Below are 20,253 nucleotides of genomic sequence, written 5' to 3' on the forward strand. Positions count from 1 at the left end.
TACCATTTACGCGAATGGATTGGTAATATACCCCAGACCCCACAAGAACTTTTCAACTTGCGACACTCTTCTTTGTGCACCACTGTTAAGAGATCATTTGGTACTTTGAAGAATTGATTCAAGATCCTCATGAGTAGACCCTACTACCTTTTTCCTACACAAGTCAGGGTTATCATAGCATGCTACATACTTCACAATTGAATTTTGCAAAATGGAGGACCTGATTGGTTTGTATACTCTGAGGAACTATGGAGGCAACTATATCCCCACTCAAACTGTTTCCGTCAAGACGCTAGAACAGAACAAAGGCAGATGACTGAACTTAGGTATGGTATTACAAATAGAATGTTTGATAATAGGCACTTCGTTATTAGAGATAATGCCTAAGATTTTTCTTGTTTGGGTTGTACGTGTCTTTGTTGTATCAGCACCTTAAGACTATTATTGTGGTACTATTTGAGTTGTAACAGCTTTGAGACCACAAGACCAATGTATGCCTTTTATACATTGAAATTTGATAATGTTTAACTATGAACCATTGTATTATTCTTATTATTCAAGCAATTTTTTAGTGGTCAAGCGCAAGAGATGGCTGGGGACAATGTGATATGGCAGCCCTAAAAAGTGGAAGATCTCCTTCTCTACTACAAAGAGAAAATTCAAGTGTTATGGAAGGCCCTGGTGTTAATAGAGGTGCATCATGAGGAGTGTGCTCGAAGAATTAATCAAAAGTATGCTACAAACTTCACAAGGAAACAAGTCTAATACAAGTACCACAAGTTGAAGGCGGAATGGAAGGTTATTTTGGAGGCAAAGTCTGCTAGTGGTGTTGGTTTTGATGATGTCCAGACGAAGATAATCCATGATGAAATAGAGGTTGTGAAAATGAAATCTGTAAGCATGCATGCCTAAAATGTTTTGTTATAGCTATAAGTTTTTTAATATACTGTTTAGTGTCCTAATAAAGCCATTAATTTATTTTTTCCTTATGTAGAAAGGTGACAAGAGAGTAGGTTCTAATTCCATTGTATGGTGAGATGAAGTTTGTCTTCATGGTCAAACATGCAACTGGAGAGTTTAGTGTGCTTCAAGCACCTTTTGATTACCCACTAAGACATGGTGATCTCATTGGCAATGGAAGACCAACTCAAGAACAAGTGCATGTGGATATTGATTCTTCTCAGCACTACGATTATGATACTCTTCTAGATTCTAATAGTCCTAGCTCAGTTGGTTCTAAGCACCAGCCTGAAGATAAGAATAAGAGAAAAGGAAAACGTGGCAAGCATGATTATGCATTAGTCCAAGATATCAGTGGTGCTATGAACAACATGCTAGATACTATGTGCTTCACTCATGTCACATACCCAAATGAGCGTATCTACAAGTCCATCGATAACACGCATGAATATCCTTTGCTAGTGCGGCTTGATTTGCAAACTTATCTTGCTCAAAATGGTAACATTGCTAGCATGTTGAAGGGGTGGCCGGAGGAAACTATCAAGCAGTGGATGGCACAGGGGGTCATGAATTACTATTCTACTAACTAGTTTAAGTCCTTCCTATAAGCAGTGACTAACTAATTTATGCTTTAAGCAGTTCATGGAAGCAAGGTTTGAAGAGCCATGCATGACATCTGTGTGTTTTGGCTATATAAAATTATGTGTTTTGGCTATATAAAATTATGTAGGCATTCTGCATATTTTGGCCATACAAAATATACATGACATACTGCGTATTTTGGCCATATGAAACTTATATATGGTACACTATGTATTTTAGTCGGATGAAATTAGATAGGGTACACCGTGTATTTTGGCAAAAATCTATGGATCATAAAGGTTGTAATGGTTCTTAATGTTATTTTTTTTTCAATTGGAAGTGTTCATAGCATGTATCTATGGCTTGGTATGGTACAATTTTCAAGCTTATACCTTTAGTTAGATGGATGGAGGGTAATCTCACCAATAAGGCAAAGTGATGTATATCTCTATAGGCAAAGGTTCCAAACAACCACATCATCAATCTTATTAGCAAAAGCAAGTTTTCAACAAGAATACCAAACATCACCTTGCCTATATTAGCAAAATAACCAAACGAACACTTTGCTATACGTAGGCAAGTTTGTGGCAAAATACAAAATTAGACAACATATGCGACCATATTTACCGAAATAGATAACATATCATTGTATTTACAATTTTAGCATCAGTATTCGGCACCTCATTTATCGAAAATTGACTTTCAGTACATCATACACCGAAAATACCATATTCGGCACACGGTGTACCAAAAATGGTACTGTAGCACCATATTCGGCACACGATATGCCGAAAACAGCACTGTAGCACCGTATTCAACACACGGTGTACCGAAAATAGGCTACAACACCATACGTCGAAAGCGAACAGTACCGCGTATGAACAGTAACAGCAGTGCTTTTGAATTTCGTTTTTCCTCTTTTTCAAAACGGTGGTCTTCTGTTACTCCAAAAATGTTAATTTTTTTTACATATTTGATAATCCATATGCAACCCATTTTAATTGGATTCACCAAAAAATCCATTGTATATTTAAAACTAAAATTCTCTAAAAAAGACTACCTTTATAACTTGTAATAATTGTTAGTATCTCAAATAAATTCCAAAAAATCTAGGAAAATTTACTAATATTCTTCTTATGTGATGGAATAATTTCTAAAATTATTTTTAGCTCTAGTTTATATGATGAAAAAGTGAGTTCCTTTGTAATGCTTCATTTACATGAAATGATAAAAATGCATATAAATTAAGCATTACAAAGAAACTCACTTTTTTCATCATATAAACTAGGGCTGAAAATAATTTTAGAAATTAGTCCATCACATAAGAAGAATATTAGTGAATATGGTATTTTCGGTGTACGATATACCGAAATTCAATTTTCGGTAAACGAGGTGCCGAATACGAATGCTAAAATTGTAAATACGATGATATGTTGTTTATTTCGGTAAATACGATCGTGTATTTTATCTAATTTTATATTTTAGCCTAAGGTTGCCCATATGAGCTAGGCAAGAGGAAGAAAATGATGCAAGCCTACCCTATTTTTCGATCATGATTTTTTTACCCTATTCTCCTCCACGTCTCACGTGCAAAATCCGCCGGGAACTCAAAAAAAAAAAAAAAAAAAAAAAACCAAACACACACACACACACCCCCCAAAGGGGAAAGAAAGGGAGGAACCTCTCGTCTTCCCCCTTCCTCCTTCGCCTTCCCCTTCTCCTCGGCTCCTCCTTCTCATCCGCGGCGGCAAACTGAAGCTCAGGAGCTCGCTACAGAGGTACTCATCTCTCTGTCTCCCCCAAACCCTAAGCTCCAGCCTTTCCCCGAAATCCCCAAAATTTCTGATCTTTTGGGCGATTTTTCTAATTTTTTCTCTGCACAAGATTGCCTCGATCCTGCTTTCCCAAGAAGCTTAAATTTCTTTAGGGTTTTCGCGTCTCCGCAAGGGAGCGGAGTTAGGGCTGAGCCTTCGTGATGGCGGGCACGAAGGCTGATGCAAACGCAGAAACAGGGGACGGCGGCAGGGGAGGCGGCTCCTTTAGCGAGCAGAGATTGGTCGACAAGCTCAACAAGCTCAACAGCTCAGCGGCGAGCATTCAGAGTATCCTTTTGGTTTCTTTCTTGCATGCTTGTAAGTTTGGTAATCTAGCTGTTGCTTTCTTTTTACTATTTTGATTAATCTATTATCGACTAAAGCCCTAAATTGCAAGTTGCAATGTATACGAGTAGAGCTGGCCAGGAGATCTCATTGAGCATTCAAGATTGGTTTTATTGCGCTGTTTCTTTTCTGGTTTGTACCTGTCTTGTTCTGTCATTTTGCTGGTGCACATGGGTAGAAGTTATCAATACTGCCTCTTGTGGTTGAATGTGATTCATATGAGTGTGTCTATAGCATAATCTGATTTATTTTTCTGTACTTCCTGACCATTCTTTTGGTTATAGTTTTTCTCTTGGACAGTTTGTTCGAGAAAAATAGTTTTCTTTTGCTGCATTACAATTGTAATTAGTTTTGTGCTGCACTTGATTTGTTGTGTTTTTACTGCCAGTGCTTGGTTTCCGATTCTTTTGATATGATTTCATTGAGGGTGTGCTCGTTGTGAACTGGAAAATAATGACAACTCCTAGGACTATACATTACATTTTGTATTAAGATTTAGGACATATATGTCTCTTTATTCTTGGCGCATACTTTTTTATCCTGTTCTGTTTACCAAATTAAGTGAGCAAATAATTATATGCTGCATCCTTTGATAAGGAGCTAAAGTCTGTTTAGTCATGTGATTTTAACTGGTTGTTCATGATGTCAAATTTAATAAGAAATTTGTTTTTTTCTCTATATAAGTTTGCACCTAGATTGCTGTAGTGTTTTTTTCCGGGCGTTCCTTAATTCTTATTCAGCACTTTCACAATGGTGCATTTTTCACCGCAAGAGAGCCAGAAGGGTTGTAGACACATGGGAAAAGCAGTTTAATAGTGCAACAAAGGATAAGAAAGTATCGTTCCTGTATCTATCAAATGATATCCTGCAAAACAGTAAACGCAAGGGAGGAGAATATGTGAATGAGTTCTGGAGGGTTCTACCTAGATCACTGAAACATGTCTATGAAATTGGGGGAGACGAAGGAAAGAAAGTGGTGGCGAGATTGGTATGATTTTTTTCTTTGTTTCAATGTTACATGATTAATAATTCGCAGTCCAGCAACTCCTTTTATTCTAGAGTGCTCTTAGTGCCTTGTCCAAGAACGCCGGAGGATCTAAATGTGTCAGTACCATCATAGTACTATAGTACCATTGGACCAATGATTACTGTTAGTTTAGTTGATATAGCAAACTATTGGAGTCATGTGTTATTTCTGCTTTAAGTTATTCAACTATCCCATTATTCCCTGGTATACTTCTCTGGATTCCAGATATTTGTTTGCTCTGATGTCTTCTGAAGGTATGGCCATGGTCATTTGCATGGTGTATTAGAGTTTGACATACATATGTGCAGAAAATGTGAGAAAAAAGTCATACAAGAGTGTTACCAATTAATTAAGCGAATGCACCTTTTAGTTTCTAGCTCATTTCCATCTATTTCCAAGAGTGATGGGTTCTATGAATATCATTGTCTTTTCATGATGACTGTCTTGCTTGGTAAGTTGGTAGTCAGCTGCCAGAAACAGTGATCCAGTCTTTCTTCCACTTGTATTCATTAGGTGTATAAATATTTGCACAGGGTCCTTCAATCAGAATTTTCTTTGACCTTCGTCAATATTCTGAAAGGAAATTTGTTGCAAAGTTTGTTGGAGCCATTTGCTCTAATAGGACACTGTACGCATTGAGAGTAGGTTAATTATGAATAAACCAATGGCAAATTTAATCATTTACTTAATTTTTGTCGCAATACCAAAATAAAAAAGAAAAATTTCCATTTTGTTATTTTTTTGGAACTACAGATAGCAATTTGGGATGAACGGAAAGTTTTTGGGACCCGTATTGAAAGTCTGAAAGATGACATTGTTGGTAACAACCCTCCTGCATTGGATAACAATGGGAATAGTTCGAACCCTAGCTCTAATCCCTCTTCAAACTCCAAAGCTGCAAGGAAAGATTCCAGTACAATAGTAAAAGTAAGTTGCCTACTATCCTGTGCCACAATTTTGCTTTCTTGTATCTGGATGGATTTAATATATTGAATTCGGTATGAGAGTGCCTTCTTAGTGTTGGTCTATTACTGTAGAAACTGACTGTTGGCGGGATGCCTGAAAAGATTGTAACTGCATACCAATCGGTGCTTGATAAACATTTTGATGAAGACACAGCTTTGAACAAATGTAAGAGTACTGTTGGTGTTTTGGAGAAGATAAATAAAGATATAGACAATGCTTGTACACATGGTAAGGATTTTGCTCACTCACTAGTTATTTAATGTTATGGATTTGAGGATTTCTGCTGTTGAAGAAATTTGACACCATTCTTATGCTTTCTGCTATTTTGGCCTATTTATTTTTCATAAGGTGTTCAGCCAGCATCATCATTGATTTCCGACCTTCAAGAACAGGAAACAACCCTAAAGAAGTGCATTAAACAACTTGAAAGTGTCGAGACGGCGAGGATATCCCTGATCAATCAATTAAAAGAAGCCCTCAGTGAACAGGTCTTGAGCACTCCTTTTATTATCTTCCAAATGTTCCATCTCTATTACATATGCCTCATGTTTTTAAAAATTATATGTTTTCTTGTTTATATAACAGCAGTCGAAGTCGGAGCTTCTTCACAGTCTGTTGCAAGTAAGAATTATTCTTTATGTCTACTTGCACGTTGTTGTCCTTTTCATTTATTGTTATTCCTTGCAAAATCACATCCTAAATCATTATATCCTATGATGCCTGTTCATGTCCAACTAAATGGGGTTTATTAGGTCATAAATACATGCTGAGCATGTTATTGGATCTGTAAGTATTCTCCTTATGATGCTTATCTTCCTTGCCCCAGTTATGTTTTTTCCGTTGAAGTCTTGGCACCATTCTTTTATCTTGTTATTTCCTACGGTGTCCCATGATGTGGGCATAAGTAGAGTTTTTTGCTTTATCAATGATATCCCATTGACGTTCAGGATGAATAGTGTGATAAAATAATTAAAAAAGAGCGGCAGCCAACTCACAGTTTCATAGAGAAGCTCTAACATGGTTCTGTTGCTTAAATCCTTAATCCTCTAATGCATAGCTAATGACTTCTGAATCTCTAGCATATTTTGCCTTTGCGATGGAAGGCAGACCAACTGTGCTCTGCTTGGTATGTGTTTGTTGCACATATATGTCAATGATCATAACAACTTGGTGCGCCTGAAGTCCAAGATGGTCTTTTAAGGTGCGCTTAGATGCATTTGGACTGCTTGGACTGTTCTGTGCACTGACATTTTTCCAATTTGCTATTTTCAAATAAAAAATGGATCAGCCCTCACAACTCAAAAAGTGTCCAGTGTCCTAGCCTTAAAAAAATATTTTTATTATTTCGTATATGCTTTCTAGTTCTTTTAGGTACTCTAATTTCTTTTTTGGTGCGTAGTATAGCTCTTAATGTAATGACATGCTCACGTCTCGCCACAACTTTCATGGCACTTCTATAATAGGTCTGATTGTCTGGTCCCTTCTTGGGCATCTGATCCCATCAATATCACTTTCCCACATGTACATGCGGTGAATAACACTATTCACCATCATCAAACGTGCCTTGAGATATAGGGCCGTCACTGGGTCTAGGAACCCAATTGACTTCTGTGCCCATACCCATCTATATTTGACCTATATATCTATCCATAGCCATAAAAGCGGGCACTACTGATTTACTGAAAGGATATGGGTAGAGCAACGAGTAGAGGTGAGAATATACTTGATTATCCATGGGTTCCGCATTGCAAGTGGTCCCACCTGTGCGCTTGGACCCATCAATTTGCACAAAGCAGCTCCTGTGCTTATTGAATTATCTCCACCAAATTTCAGCCGTGAAAACTTTATGGTGCCAACGCAAGGTTATAATTCAAAATATTGAACTTTCAGTCTTTTACCATTCATTTTCTTCAAGCCTATGGGTCCCACTTGTGCAGTTAGTCCTGCCAATGTGCACAAACTTTATGGTGTCACGACTGAACTTTTTCTTTAATATATAGAGTGGGAACATTACTTTCTAATTATTCTGTATGGGTATGGGTAAATGATGGGCAAGCAAGTATTACCCTCCCGATAACCTAAATTCAAGCGGGTTGGGAGATTGGTGGAAGGATTATATTGGAGGAGATAGTCGTGGTGTGTTAGAGGACTTGGCCGTGGACTTTGTAGATGTGGCTGACTGATTGCGTTGTCAGCTATCGCCTTGGCATGGCAAGGTTGAGAAGGGGACTACGAAGGTAGATTGCTAATTCTTGTGTGATTTTCTTGGGAGTAGGCAAGCTTATATAGTGCTTTCCCTAACAACTGCAACTAGGACTAAAACTAGGAAGTGAACCAACCTAGAGATAGCTTTCCAACTAATGAAGGATAATAACTAAAATCTAATTAACTTAAACTTAGGCCTGACCCACAGGAGATATGTTGCCGCCGACTACATTGTTCTTGAGCAGGACATACCCCACGACTGCTTCACATTCTTACCCTTACCTGACCCTACCTATATTGTGGGTATGGATTTGGGCATAACTACATGGGTAGTGTTTGCCCAAGGGCATACCTATCAAGATTGATGCAAACTTTCGAAATTCTGATCACCATGCTGTCTTCTGACCTTAGCAATGTATTTCCATATGTTAGGAATAGCAACTTGTATTCAATGGTAGCCTATGGGGGTAATATATTGAGTACATGAGGGAAACCCTAGACTAGGAGATTACCATAATACCGTTGACTATTATACCCTTAACCCCCTCCCCTTCCCAAATGCAAGACGTATACAATAACATTGCATTCGAAAGAGGTGGCACTAAGTAATTGTAATAAATTTAGGCAAAATAAAACTAATAAATCTAAAATATGTCTCTTCAAAGCCGTCAGAGTGGAGTATTGGTAATCCTGTCGAATCAAGCTGAAGAAGTGCAAAGTGGAGCACATAAGTAGAGTCATGATGATGACATCAAAAGAACGCCCTTGATCAAGAATCGCAACAAAACAATGACAAGTAGCAAGACGACAAATGAAATTGTCACTAGAGCTATGGAAGACCAAGATGATACAAGAATGCTCTAGATCAAGAATTACAAACAAAGCAATGATGAGTAGCAAGACAACAAATGAAGTTGTCACTAAAGCTACAGAAAAATCTAGATGGCATTGCTGCATCAATAATGGCGGAAAAGAAATTGACTAATCAATGAAGGAATATGTGGACTCGTTTGGCATAGATGAACTCACATTGAAAATAGACTTGGATGTGGATGTAGCGGAAAAACGACTAAAACTAGACAAATGAAACTAGCAGCAGATAGCACTAAAGCACAGCCTAGCACAACAACATGCCACCACACCTAAGACGCAATAGACCATCATGAAATCTTCAGTAGGAGCAACCCACAACCTAGACGCAGAAGAGCAGAGCAAGCTATGCGACCAGAAACAGGAGACCAAACGATGGAGAGAAGTCTCGGGTGTGAATGTGAGCATGAGTGTGCAACAGAGCAAAAGCTAGCAATATGCAGCAGGAGATTGACAACCCAATGTCCAAAGCAATGACGAGTAGACTGTGTGTGACCCTGCCTTGCTCGGACCTAGAGGAACAAGACCATAGCCTCTCGAGTCCCAGTTGACACTGGCATTGGCCCCTTCCACCCAGCAATGGTAATCAACCTAGCACATGAATCCACGAAAAGAGAACACCTTGTCAACGTCCCAGATAGCGGGAAGAGCCCCTTGCTTGGATCAAAGGGGATCGGGAGCTCCAAGACCTCCCATTGCTCTGTGGAAGATGAGAACCGCGTGAGCTTGCTCACCTCCTAGCTGTCTGCTCTGTCATACCATCTTGCACCTACTTCGCCGTGGACAAGATGCTCTATTGCCCGGACTGTCGCCGCGTGACGAAGGTGGTGCTTGACCACGCCACCGGCGACATCATTTGCACTGACTACGCGCTCGTCCTCGAGGCGCACAACATCAACAAGGGCTCGGAGTGGCGCAACTGCGCCAACGATGGCGGGGGCGAGGATCTTGGCAACGGGCGGGCAGCGGCAGGGACGGCCTGAAGTGGATGCGGTGAGGCGGCCTCGGGCTCGACGAACCCAGTTGGGCGACGACGCGAAGGCATGGTGTGGTGCAGCAACGCGCGGGACAGGGCTGTCTGCGGGGTGGGGTTGGGTTGGATCTGGCGAGAGCGGGGCCAGGGCGAGTTGACGCTTCTCGGAGAGGCATAATGGCGAGGATGGGAGGCTGCGGGTTCTGTTCCTCCATTGTGGAGCTCAGCACCATGGGCGAGCAGTCTGGTGAGGCTGTAAAGGCAGTCGGAGTATATGCCACGGAGGCTGTCAAGCATGGTGCTGCTTGCATCGGCCTCCAATCCCACACCTACGCCGCTGTCGTCAACAAGGCCGCCTTCGAGCTCTCCTCCCACCAGTGCACGGGAAGGCATGACAACCTCACTAACATCGACTCTGCCGCTGCAATTGTAGATTTGATTGACGAGGTACCAGGTGGCGACGTGAACGAGGTGGGCGACTGTGAAAGAGCCGTCAGGAAGGGGGGTGGGGGGTGGGGAGCCGGCGATGGAATAGATCAAGACGAGTTGCAGCGTCCAAAAAAGAAAACCTAGCGGTGATTTAAATATTAGAAATAACAATTTGTATTCAATGGTAGCATGTGGGGGCAATATATAGAGTATATGAGGGAAACCATAGACTAGGAGATTACTATAATACCATTGACGATTATACCCTTAACACCATAAATCTCGAGACACCTTGGAGGGCAAAGATAGTACAAGGCTTAAGTTCGTTGAAATTTGCCGTACTTGTACATGTTAGTGTGAAATGTTCAACTTCATGAGTTTGACAATGTAGCTTCCAAGTTTCATGCAACTCCCCACATATTTGGGTGTAATGGTCCTCATTTCGAAACTAACATTTCAAAAGTGTGTTTCAATTTCACTGTAACTAGCACCGAATTCTAAATTCATGCAGGTTTCTGTTAAAAGAGTTCTAGACTTACGAATTCTTGTTTTAATGAATCCCATCGGGGCTAGCGAGCAGTGAACACGTTTTGGTTGAGCCATCTAGCATCTAGGCAGCACCGATATGAATATGTGCATCGGTATCGGACTGATACATATACGAGGATGTGCCATTTTTCTAGGAAACCCAATACACGGATACGTTTTATTTTAGAAAAAACAGTAATAAGTTTGTAGGGTATGCTTATATTATCTGAATCACTCAGAGGCTACTATCGCCAACATGTCATATCAAACCAGAGCATGTGCCTAGATTTAACTCATCGGTAATTTGCATATGAGATGACAAAAGGTAGTTCAAATTATGCACTATCAACACTAATTTGTTTTGTCATCTTCACAATATGCAAAAGTGTTTCCACTCCATATGAATCATAACCACCGGCCAATTTTGTTAACCAAATAACCTGAAAACCAGTGCAGTAAGAAATTTTTAGGGGCACCGTATTTACAAGAAGGCATTCACCACTAATTGAAGTTCAATCACAGCATCAGCAGTTCAGTAACATATGAGTACATGACACATCACATATCACACATTAGCCGGTCACTACTCGGTCGAACAATCTCACAAATAGTCAAAATCACATAAGAGAGGGAAGGGGGGAAAAGGAGGAAAAGGGGGAGAGTCGGAGAGGAACTCACTGCCAGTCGGATGCGCCTAGGAGGGCGTTGAGGTGTGCGGGTCTGTGAGCGGCGGCTGGCGTGAGAGACTGTGGGCGACTTGTTAGGTCATGCTGGCGCAAATGGGTTGGGCTGTATCCCTGAAATATCGGAGAAGTATCCAATTGCGTCTCCTTACATAATTTTTTTTTCCGGATACTTATTGGATATGTATCCGGCGCATATCGGTATCGGCGGATACGGTGCCTTCTTGAAGTATCGGTGTTTCAGAGCTAGCATCCCTGTAACCCAAGTATGCCTCTTACCGGCTCCTATTGCAACCTGGCCAGCACATGGCCTTTATAACAAAGCTCACTGCACACTTGGACTGCCTCCTGATTCCAACTTAAGCGTGTTAATTTGAAAAGGCCAACCTAGACTGCTTCCCTAGCACCTTGTGATGGGCATGTCTTGTTGACTATTGCTGCTCCTCAATTGTAGTATTTATTCCTGTGAACTTCTTGTTGGAATTTTTCTATGAGGGCACAGTTATTTTTTTTTCAGTATTGGTAACTATCATCATATATGAGATTATAGTATCATTTCTGCAACCGTAATCGTGCTTTAGCTGTTATCTGTCTGATCCCTGATCTAATTGCCAAAACAGGTTGCTCGAATAGAAGCTGAACGTGCCATGCAACTAAGACAACAACATGGTGGTACCCTTGTCACCAATGGTGCAGGATCGAGTTCTAGCCCACTCATGATTACTTCTCCAGAGCAAACAGCTACCACGACGCAGAGTTCAGGAGTAAGGCCAATATCTCCCCAGTTACAACCACTGCATCCAGTGACCTCACTTCCCACCGCAGTCAGTGCAGTGGGTGACGAGTCCAAGAAAACGGCAGCAGCTATGGCAGATAAGCTTGCATCTTTGTCAGCACCTGAGCAGGTGCTGTCCTCCATTTTGTCATCCTTTGTTGCTGAGCATGCTGCTTCCATGAATAGTGGATCGCCTTCTGGAGAACTCTCTGCAGGACCACCAGGCTTCCAGATTGAAAAGAGGCCTAGGATTGAGAAATACGCGCAGGCTGGTGACATGGTTGCTCCTCCCTTTTTTGGGCAATTGCCACAGTTGCAACAACAGATTGGAGCAGTGTCTACTTCTCTTGGAGGCACACAACCACCAACGCAAGCAAACCAAGCACCTGGCACATTTCCACCACCTCCACCATTGCCACCACTTTTGCAACAATTTAATCAAAGTACTGGAGGAATGATCGGAATGGGACCTTTTGGGATGATGGTCGGCTCTATGCCACCTCCGCCTCCACTGTCTAACATTCAGCCAGCAGGTTTTCCAAGACCAAGCGGACCACCCCCTCCACCTCCGCTTCCACCAGCTCAGAATCAACCCCAGCAACAGCAGTTTCGTCAGGCACCACAGCAATCACCGACATCAACTGGATTCTTTCAATCATCAGGCATTGGGTTCTTCCCTCCGGTGCAGGTACAGCAATCTCCGTCTGTCCAACGACAGTGATTCAACGGCATCCGCCAGACTATAAAGGTAGCACAAGGTTGTGCTAACTTTGTATATTAAACAATAATCCCCGAGTATTAAGCTTTTACTAGATTGGTCCTGCAAGCCAAGCAGGATCAATGCTGAAAGATTTGTAGAATAGGAGTGCAGCTTTTGTGATGTATAACTGTTCCTTTTTGTCTGAGGAGTTTGTTGAACTCTTCCTGGTCATGTGAAGCAGAGTTAGACTTTCATTTTTCTTTGCATTGATCCTTAATTAGTCCTGAGGCAAAGGGAAAGTGACATGACATTGTTGCTTACGAGCTGCCCAATGGTGGAACAGTTTTATGGCTGAAACAGTTGTAAAACTTACTGGTCATAGTCTCATAGATATGATGTGAACTGCAAATATCTGTCCTGTTGTTAACATTTATTTATTTATTGTTTTCATTAAAACATTTGGTGTAAAATTGCTGTTTTTTATTCACTTGGTTCCTACATTGGGGTCAGTTCAGATCAAGGGGTGGTGATTTAAATGAGGTGAAATCAGCAAACTTGAACTTTGCCAATAGAATATGAATATCGTGCACAGATTGATCTTATGTTGCCAACAGCGCAGTGGAGAGAAACTGACACATTTTTTCTAGTTCCATCTTCTACAAAATGAGGCCTCCAGCGAAGCTACGAACTAGCTTAATCAGCAGATCTAGAGATCATATGAAAACACTTTATGCAGCACTAGAATAACCTGCTCATATAGAAGCACTTTGAGATTAGTATTCTCTACAAGATGAGAAGAATTGCTAGCTACAAGAGACGAGATGGAAGAAGCAGCAGCTTCAAGCTCCGGTCATCGCCTCCATCAGATCAGACGGACCCGGTAACTAATTGTGCCAGGGGTTGAATCTGGGCACCGGCACGGGCCTCTTGCTGGCGTCGAACTCCAGGTTCGGCGTGGCGTTGGTCCCCGGCGTCGTCTGGACGCCGTCCTTGACATGGAAGGTGGTGGTGGCCATGGCCGCCGTCGGTTGCAGCAGCAGCAACCTCCTGGCCGTGTGTCGACGACGCTGCACCAAGCCTTGTGCTGCTGCAGGATTTTTGTTGTCGTGAGGAGGCAGGGTCGTTGGCGATGCTGCTGCGCTCAAACTACTCGGCAGGAGAAGATGGAGCAAGAGCATGGCACTGATAATCACTGCACTGCTGCGTTGAGACTTCATGTGTAGAGCCTTCAGCTGTGACTTGAGCAGGAGCAGGAGCAGGATTATGTGGAGTAGTAGATCGATGGAAGAGAGTTTAATTTGTCTCTCTTTTGGACTTGGAGGGCGTTAGTAACTTGGGATTGTATATATTGTGCCCGGCAGTTAGCATGTACTAGTAAGCATGTAGTGTAACACATGTGCAATAGTACAACCTATTTAATATAAGATAATAAAAAGTATGAAAGTTAAATAATAGAAGAAAACATTTAGTATGGAAAGAGATGAATTACAAGATGCAAGGAGACGTCAGTATGAAAGGAAAATAATTAGTGATTGATAGTATTTTTAGAAGAAAAATAGGATTAACTTTACACGGTGACCGTTTGATCAACACGGATGAACAATGAAGACTGTTTAGATCCATCACAATCAGTGAATTATATAGGGCCTGCTTGTTTTAGCTTGCAGATCTGCAAGCTGAAACAAACATGCTGAGTTGTACGATCCACTGCAAGCTGAAACAAAATGCTGGGTTGTACCATCCAGCCTCTATATTGTCATAATCCAGCAATCTGTATTTCACTAACTTTTGCAGATCGTACAATTCAGCTTTACAATTCAGATTTCACGATCTAGCTTTTTACAATCCGCAATATATAAACTGCTTTTCACACTTTATAACTGAAACAAATAGGCTCATGGGAGTATAGATGCATGCAAGTGGAAGCACGCTACTTCCATTCCACTAGTTGGGAACATGCAGAGAACATGGTGCTACTCTCCTCCAAAGAGATGTTTAATAGTGTAGTGGAGCAGAAGGGCGAGCCATGTATGAAGCATATGGCCGAGCTGATGTGTGAACATGTCACCCTGAGATCTGCATCAGTTTCTTTATTTTGCCGGCAAAAGAAGCATTGGGTTATTTGATTCTCCATGACCTAAACACCTCATTTTCTTGATGTACATACCGTTGCCGTCCTTCCTTTCACAGAAAACGAGCAAAGAAAAACGCATTGCCGTCAGTTTACGGTCATCTGGTCAAATGCTTATTTCAGTACAGACGAAGCCCTAAATGCCGACCATGTGAAGATCATCCCTGACTAATGACTAGTATTTAATTTGTTGCTTTCCGGCCGTATAATTGGAGTTGTTTCGCCGTGTCATGTGATGAGATGAGACGTTCGCTACTTGGAGCACGGTTAGGACACGACAGTTGAGAATCTCATTTGGTTGTGCGTACTGGTACAATAATGCAGCAAGTTTCAGATTCAGATGGGAACCGTGGCGATGTACCGGCAGTATGTCACAAACGTATCATACACAGATATATAGCATGCTCCTTCCTTTGGAACCGCAGCAGCTATGCACTTTCTAATCCCGAGATATATATGGACAATACATACATATCCGATACTATTCAAATTCAATTCCTACTACGAAAATCTACTTGTGTCTCAGCTCTGAAGTTGGTTTTCGAAAAGACGATATGAAATTTACCGATTTTATTAGAAAAGAAATAAAGTCGGAGATAAAACAAGGAGACCTAAAGTACGAAGCAGGAGACTACAAAGTGCACCCGTTACAAAGACGAGGCCACAACCCAAAAGCAAGGAACAGACCCCTCTACCACTAGAAAGGCAAGCAAATCAACCAAGCATTGCGCTTTTTTTTTAATGAAACAGTAGGATCGTCCCCTACTGGTTATATATTAAGAAATAGAAAGAAAGTAGATACAAGGAACATCTATAAACCAAAAACAAAAAAGCAAAAAAGACCTATACAAGTTATTCTAAAGAAGCAAGCCATTGAAACATTGTGTCAACACGACAAGCCTTAGCACAATGAATGACCAGCTTGAATTCTTTCTTGAAAAGCCTCCAAACCTCCTCTGTTGTTGGAGGAACTTCATTGAAGACCCAATTATTCATAACCTTCCAAATACTCCAGCACATCAAAATGATAATCTCCATGGCAAAAGGGACATTAAGATTCTTTTTGAAAGATCTCAAAGTTTGAATCGGTCTATGATGGACATTAACACTAAGGTTTAGTTTTAGCCAGCATATCCTCGAGAAATTGCAGTGTAAGAATAAATGATTCCTGGTTTCATCCAACTGAAGGATACAAAGATCACAAGTATAGGATTGCAAGTCCATCTTTTTCCTTCTTAGGAGATCTCGAGTATTTAATCTGTCCTTCAGAAGAAGCCAGAAGAACACTTTGTGCTTCATCTGACAACGACTTTGCCAAATCCAATTGAAAATGGGATGAATCTGCTTGTGGCCAATCATGATTTTGTAAACTTTACTGGCAGAGAAGACTCCTGAGCCCCAAATGTATGTCCAAATATCATTGTCTTCAGAAACAGTGAACTGGCTAAGATACGTTTGAAGACTCTAAAATTGCTCAAAAGCCTGTACTGAAAGAGGAAGGTGGAAGGCTTCATATAAGTTGTCAGCTTCAACAGCCTTTAGAAGAGATAGTCTAATATCCATAGCAAAGGAAAAAAGTTGAGGAAATTGGAGTTTAGGGACAAAACCAGCCCAAATATCATCCCAGAGCGAGATGGTGCTGCCATTACCCACTAGAGGCCTAGAGATCCCTTTGTAAATGTCTACAAGTTTCATGATATCTCTCCACCAGAAAGAGCCTTTTTTAGCATTGGGGTTGAAAATTCCAGAAGAAAAGTAGTTACTCCAAAGAAGATGCACCCAGGGAAGATCAATCTTGTTGAAGAACTTATGCAAGTTTTTAATGAGAAGAGCTTGATTATGAGTCCTTAGATTAATCACTCCAAGCCCTCCTTCTTTTTTTGGTCGACAAACCATTTTCCAAGAGGCCAAAGATGGTTTTTTTTCCATTAAGATCTGAACCTCTCCATAAGCAATGTTTTCTATACTTATCAATTTGCTTGATAACTGCGCTGGAATCTTAAGGGTGCACATATAGAAGGTTGGCAAGGCAGACAAAACAGAATTTACCATCTGGAGCTTGCCAGCTTGACTGAGCAAAATTGAAGTGCTGATTAATCTCTTCTCAGCCCTTTTGATAATAGGCATAAATTCTGCCAAATTTGGCTTGGTGAGACTGAGGGGTAGACCAAGGTAAGTAAAAGGAAGGGAGCCTTTCTGGCATTGAAAAGTTCTAGCAAGGATAGCCATCTTTTCTTCAGACATATTGATTGGAACCATAATGGATTTATTATAATTAACTCTTAAACCAGTGGAATCGGCAAAAGTATTTAGCAGAGCTTTTAGCAATAAAAGTTGCCTAGGGCAAGCTTGAACTACCAAAAGAGTATCATCAGCATACTGAACAATTGGGAAGTCCTGAATGGCTTCAATCTGGAGCGGGAGATTAAGGAGTCCCTGACTTCTTGCTTTATTCAAAATTGACTGGAGGAGATCAGCCGCCAGAACAAAGAGTAAAGGAGAGAGAGGATCTCCCTGCCGAACTCCTCTTTTACAATTAAAGAATTGCGCTTTGACATTGCTTAAATTTCTGCTTGATCCGTTCCGCGACCTGCACAACCTCAGATTCAACGTTTTGTAAAGTTCTACTGTTCATTCATTTCCAAATATTTCACCAAAAGGCAAACACCAGACCATCGAATTATCTTTGAAGTTGTTTGTCGATTCGGCGTGACGTCACGGTGCACCAGGCCTTTGTGGTTCGGAAGGATGATAGTTGTGTCGTATAAACACATAGTCTTTGCTTAAGTGTGTGGGTGTTTCCTCCTCTTGATCACATAGACGGTAAGTTTGTTGCCCAGACCAATCTCTTTTAGCAAGGTTGTCCGTGGTTAGGATTTTATTTTGCATGAGCACCCACGAGAATAGCTTGCACTTCGGCTCAACTCTTGGCTTCCAAATAGATCGCATGTTGAATTTGTTTCTTTGGCTGACAAATTGGATTTTGTACACGCTTTTTGCCGTGTATAGACCGTTATTGGTCCACCACCATGTTATTCGGTCTTGTATGTCTGGTTGGAGTTGTTGACCACTCCGCAAGCTCCATAGATGTGAGATTTGAAGTAGTTTATGCTTTGTTTCAATTTAGCTGATGTAGCCAAGCCATCTGTGCTCCAAGAACCCTTTTTTTGATCTTGAATTTTTTCCTCGAGGATACTACATAGATGAGAGGTGCAATATTCTTGGGAGCCTGGCCATTTAGCCAACTCAAATGCCAGAATTGTGACTACTGTCGAGGCACTGAAAAGGTCAATGTCCGTTTGATCACAAGGCACTCGGAAACCATTCCATGGCCTATCATCTTGCCATTGGAACCACAACTAGCGAGGTCTAAGTGCTCTTGCAAAATGATGTAGTTCCAGGATACCAAGACCACCCAATTCTTTATGCTTTGCAATGGTTGGCCAATTGAAGAGGCAATGCCCCCCCCCCTCCTAGACTTTGTCTGGGTCCTCCCCTCTCTAGAGGAAGGCTCTTCGAATCCTGTCTATCCTATTGAGAATTCATTTTTGCAGGGGAGGATAGTTAAATGATATGTCGGCTGGGAGGACAACATAGCTTTGACGAGCGTTTCTCTGCCGGCCAGAGAGAAGAAGCTTCCTTACTACCCTGAGAGCCTATCGCCAATTTTGTCAATGAGTGGTTGGATGTCAACTCTTCTTACCGTCTGGTGTGTAGGGAAAGACAAAAGTATTTGCATGTAAAGAGCCGACCTTTCCGGGGAAACCATCTAGAATTTGAGCCAAAGAAAGTTCGTCGCATCAAATCATATAGATTTCTCTTTTGGAGAGGTTTGTGACTAGGCCAGGGCAGTCACCAAAGGCCTTTAGTATTGTTTGTAGCACGAGAAGCTCTTCTCTATTTGGGTTGGCAAAAATTGCTACATCATCTACATACAGGGAGCATCTAAATTTTGCCGAACGTAGAAGGATAGGCTTAAGGATGACTTGTTGCTTAGCCAAGGAGATCATTCTCTACAAGGGATCAATTGCAAGGTTGAATAGTATTGGTGATAGCAGATCACCCTGGCGAAACCCTTTTGCATGCTTGAAAGCTGGTCTCGCTAGACCATTTAGCAAGACCTGTGAAGATGATGTCGTGAGGATGGTCAAAACCCAATCCTTCCATTGCTAACCGAAACCAAGATTTTCCATTACCTCTAGGTGGTACGGCCAGCTCACTGAATCGAAGGCTTTGGAGATGTCTACTTTAATTAAAAAAAACACTTTGCTTTTGTGCAGACATCGGACTACGCCCTGAACGTAGAGGAAGTTATCGCGGATACTTCGCTTCTTGATGAAAGCACTATCCTTTCGAGATAAGGTCGTCTAGGAAATGTGCTAGTCTGTTGGCCAACAGCTTTGTGATTATCTTGGAGAGGCTACAGATCAAACTTATTGGCCTGTTGTGCATTGGGTTTCTTGGACTGTAAAATGATGTTGGCTTTGTTTATAAGGTGAAGCTTGTCTCATCGCAGCCTTGAGAAATCATTGATAGCATCAATGAGATCCTCCTTAATCGTTTGCCAGCGGTGATTGAAGAACAAGCCGATGTAGCCGTCCAGACCGGGTGCCTCTTCTGGATGCATAGACTTGATAGTGTCCTGATTTCGTCAAACGGGAGTTCGAGGCATGATAGAGCTCTCAAATTGGTCATTATTAAGAGAAAACAATGCAGTACTAGGCACCCACAAGTGGCTCTGAACATGGAACAGAGGTTGCCCAAGGACCGTCTGTCTCTCAAGTCCACAGATTTGACCACCCATCAGTCGAGCTCCTTGCATTTCATTGCTCCTCTGCAATCAATCATTGAGACATTCTTGGTCTTTTTAGCTCTTGGACCACCCGTGGTAGATGCATGGCATACTCAAGTAACATGGGGGCGTCTACGTTTCTAATGGATGACGCATGCTATTTCGAATTGCATTACTGCAAATGAGACTTTTTTGTTTACTGAACTCAACTATCTTTGCTCTGCAAACTTCAAATCCAACTCATCTTAAACAACACTTACCTGACAACAAACAAAAAGCTCTCCAAAGGCAGCATCCACTGCATTTCACGGTGCAGTTTTCTGGGGCACAGATGGGCTAGCACTCATGTTGATGTTACCAGGAGTCCAGGACCGGTCCACGAAAAATCGTAGTCGGCTAGCATTCATGTTGAGTGGTCGGGGTTTCAAACGACGACCACCCCCGACTTGATGTTTCGCTTCATTTCGCGATTA

At 41.5% G+C, this 20,253-nt stretch overlaps 1 protein-coding gene and 1 pseudogene across 4 annotated transcripts; both read left to right on the forward strand.

Moving 5' to 3' along the window:
- Positions 1 to 588: 588 nt before the first annotated feature.
- On the forward strand, positions 589 to 1,550 carry LOC133906828 (uncharacterized; annotated as a pseudogene).
- Positions 1,551 to 3,157: 1,607 nt separating this feature from the next.
- LOC133906137 (formin-like protein 20) lies at positions 3,158 to 13,268 on the forward strand. 4 transcript variants are annotated; one of them, XM_062347930.1, is made up of 8 exons: positions 3,158 to 3,320; positions 3,470 to 3,644; positions 4,442 to 4,689; positions 5,482 to 5,655; positions 5,766 to 5,922; positions 6,043 to 6,182; positions 6,280 to 6,315; positions 12,003 to 13,268. In XM_062347930.1, exons 2-8 carry the CDS (start codon positions 3,518 to 3,520, stop codon positions 12,876 to 12,878), a joined length of 1,758 nt encoding a protein of 585 aa, XP_062203914.1. In that variant the 5' UTR covers positions 3,158 to 3,320; positions 3,470 to 3,517; the 3' UTR covers positions 12,879 to 13,268. The 4 variants fall into 4 exon arrangements, with proteins under 4 accessions (XP_062203914.1, XP_062203917.1, XP_062203916.1 ...); XM_062347933.1 differs by having other exon boundaries at positions 6,283 to 6,315; XM_062347932.1 differs by having other exon boundaries at positions 3,163 to 3,320; positions 3,490 to 3,644.
- The last annotated feature ends 6,985 nt before the right edge of the window (positions 13,269 to 20,253 follow it).

Source organism: Phragmites australis, chromosome 23 (assembly GCF_958298935.1).
Source record: "Phragmites australis chromosome 23, lpPhrAust1.1, whole genome shotgun sequence".
NCBI lineage: Eukaryota > Viridiplantae > Streptophyta > Magnoliopsida > Poales > Poaceae > Phragmites > Phragmites australis.